Raw genomic sequence first — 3396 nt, 5'->3', positions numbered from 1 at the left:
TAGATAAATTCCCAAATGCCTCCTACAAAGGGTATGCAACATACGAAGAGGCCTTGATGGAATGGGAGAAGCACACACTCGCTCGTGATTCAGCATCCAGCTCGAGGCCTGTTCAAACATCTATTTATGCTCAAGAACATAGATATCCAGTGAGCCATAATCTGGATGTGGACAAGGGAAAACTTGGGGAAACTTCTATTTTCTCTAACTATGCTTTTGTATTAGGTTCATTGTATACAATATTAGTATTTCTAGTATGTATCGTTGCGATATTTGTTGGTTTCTCCATTGCAAAAAACATGTGATGTATTTTGTGGCTGAGCTTGTATTTGTTGGATAAACTTATCGTTACGTATATGATCTTTTATTAATATCGTTGTTTAGATGTGCTGCATCATGTTTTGTAAAGCATATATTGTTGTGTTTCTAGAGCTATAGCTGCTGTAGCACATAATTTTCCTATCGCAGCACAATAGCACATACTATGGGAACTGCCAGTATTTATCTCATCATAAAAGCCAATATGAAATTATATATTTTTGCTTGGTTAAAAGTAGACTGTTTCATAATTAAACACAGTGAGAAATGGCAAGACATAAGTTCGAACCTTGCCAATGTTTCTTTCTTGTAACTTACTTGTTAGCACTCTTTAAGCTTTTGGGATGAATGTGGCAGAAATATTTCATTTTTAGTTACCAGGAGTGCTAAAGTTCTATTTTTTGAGTGAAAAGCAAGACAAACTGGCCTAGATTTGTTTGTAAAAAAGTACTACTTCCATGTCCCGTATGCACTAAAACAATTAGAGAGCAAGCAAGACAAGTAAGTGCAAGATTTCGCCACTTGCACAATGACAGACAACCATGTATACATCAGATGACACTATTCCTTTATTAAAGAGTAAGTATGTTGCAAATGACAGACAACCATAACCTCCCTCAGGCCACATGTACATACATTATAATGTAGTATTTACAAAAAGACGTGAAATCAGGACAAATATGAACCTTAGTCTTGCAACTATAAGCATACACCCTGCGTTATGATTGCACCAACCCCAGTACACATTTCGCGACCTTACACAGATCCAGTAGGAACAGGTTAGAAACAAAATTCAACAATTGTATATGGTTATAAACCAGACTTCTAACATCACCATGGATTCACGGTTATATTATTCTTAACAAAAGTAATAAGCAAAGAGGAAAACTATATATCACAATAGATGACAACAGACAAATAGAGTGAAACCACAACAGACCCTTGCAAACTGCAAAAACCAATATCACAATAGATGACAACAGACAAATAGAGTGAAACCACAACAGACCCTTGCAAACTGCAAAAACCATAGTGACAAATAGAGTGAAACCACAACAGACAAATAGAGTGAAACCACAACAGACCCTTGGAAACTGCAAAAACCATATCAAAAAATTACAAGCATAAATTTGACTCAAAAAGCAGAATCAAACAATCACGTCTGCCACAGCTATCTGCATCTATCTGAATCAAACATCACGTTTGCAAATTTCCATTCTTGAATACAGTACCTGCAAGGAGCGTGCAACAATTATACATCAGATGTAATCTAATTTGTAGAGTTAGAGGAAATATGGATATTGCATGTAATAAATCTGAAACAGAAGGTGACACTTGGATGATGAGCATGTCATTAAAATGACCAATAGATATCACAATACCCATATGCACTAAATCTGGCAAAATAGAAGCATGTAGAAGACCGTCTTCATAGGAGCACATCATCCCCATCTTCACTTGATGACCCATTACCCTCTTGCCAATTTGTATCACCGCATGTAGAAGACCTACATACTTACGGATTTGTTAGTGCCGGACAATTTCGCTTATCATGTGATTGGCCTACTTTACCACACCCGTGGAAACGTCTATCTTTTTTATTTTTTGCTCTACCCATTGCTTTCTCTTTTCCTCCCTTCAACCTTTTGCCGCACCCTTTTGCTCGCACTTGATCAGGTTCATTGAAACTATTTTGAAAAGTACAAGAATCCTGCACACTAGTACCATCATCCATAAAATTACTACTCATTTGATTACTTTTCTCGGTGAAGCTCTTTACAACCGTGCGGCCACTAACCATGTGGCTACTAAGAAATTGGTCGATCTGCTCATTAATGATATGCACTCCATCGGTAAAAATCTTCTTCGTTTCTTCACATACAAGGGACTTGTCAACTAATTCCAAAGATGATTGGATAAATTGACTCCGCGTTAAAAGATAAGAATTGTCAGGGCTTATCTGCATGCTTTTATCATCATACACTGTCCCCAATTTTGCAGACTTAGTCCACCTCTTTAAGATGTATTTATCGGGCAATATTTCAGCATCAATTTTCATCAAATATGATATAATGTGTGTACATGGAATTCTGCCGCTTTCGAACTTTTTACAACTACAAGAAACCAAATCCAAGTCCTTGTCGTAAACAATTTCACGAACTTTACTTGTTGCGAGCTTCTTTCTTTGAATTTGATACACACTCTGATTGTCGGTTGCCCTAACAAACTGCAACTTATAGTTAAAGCTGTCACACACTTCAGCCTCAAACTTGTAATAGATCTCATTCGTGTAAATATCAACCATTTGCTCCAAAAAATCATGATTTATTCTAAGTTTAGGATTCTCAATTACATCTTTGTGATCGGCCATCAACTCCTCATGTCGTTGGCGCACTAATCCCCTGCCAAACTGTACCATAAAATCAACCAATGAATTATTCTTTGAAACAAATTTCTTGAAGAATGCATGTCCACTTTCTGCTTGTTGACTACTTGACATGTCTGCTGAGAAAATGTGATTAACATATGCAGGAATCCATCTTGACCGAAGTTCCCTGCCAAACTGTATCATAAAATCAACCAATGAATTATTCTTCGAAACAAATTTCTTGAAGAATGCATGTCCACTTTCTGCTCGTTGACTACTTGACATGTCTGCTGAGAAAATGTGATTAACATATGCAGGAATCCATCTTGACCGAAGTTCATATTGGTCTTGCAACCACTTGTTTCCTTCTAACCAACTTTTCTTAATCAGACTTTCCCATTGTGAATCAAATTCTTCAGGAGTCTCTTATTTCCAAATGCAAGCCGAGAACTCACTTTTATAAATACTATACTTCACTGCATCAATTTTCTCAGAAAACTTCATTAATATATGCCAACTACAATACCTGTCAAAAGAATTAAATAAAGTGTTAAAAAGAAAGGCTATGTATATAAACATTTTCAATAATATATACAAACTATAATAATACAAAATCATCAACGCTCTCATGATTCAAAAATCCACAAGCAAAAACAATTGTTTGACCATGATTGTTAACCCCCATTATTGGTGCAAATATAAGGCCATAG

General features: G+C 36.2%; 1 protein-coding gene across 1 annotated transcript; it reads right to left on the bottom strand.

Annotated features, from left to right (window-relative positions):
* LOC109838718 (protein FAR-RED IMPAIRED RESPONSE 1-like) lies at positions 1835-2971 on the bottom strand. The gene has a single exon (XM_020407141.1). It carries the CDS (start codon positions 2969-2971, stop codon positions 1835-1837), a length of 1137 nt encoding a protein of 378 aa, XP_020262730.1.

Source organism: Asparagus officinalis, chromosome 4 (genome assembly GCF_001876935.1).
Source record: "Asparagus officinalis chromosome 4, Aspof.V1, whole genome shotgun sequence".
NCBI classification, from domain to species: Eukaryota; Viridiplantae; Streptophyta; class Magnoliopsida; order Asparagales; family Asparagaceae; genus Asparagus; species Asparagus officinalis.
The sequence above is the reverse complement of the archived record's forward strand: the minus strand, read 5'-3'. Positions and strand labels throughout refer to the sequence as shown.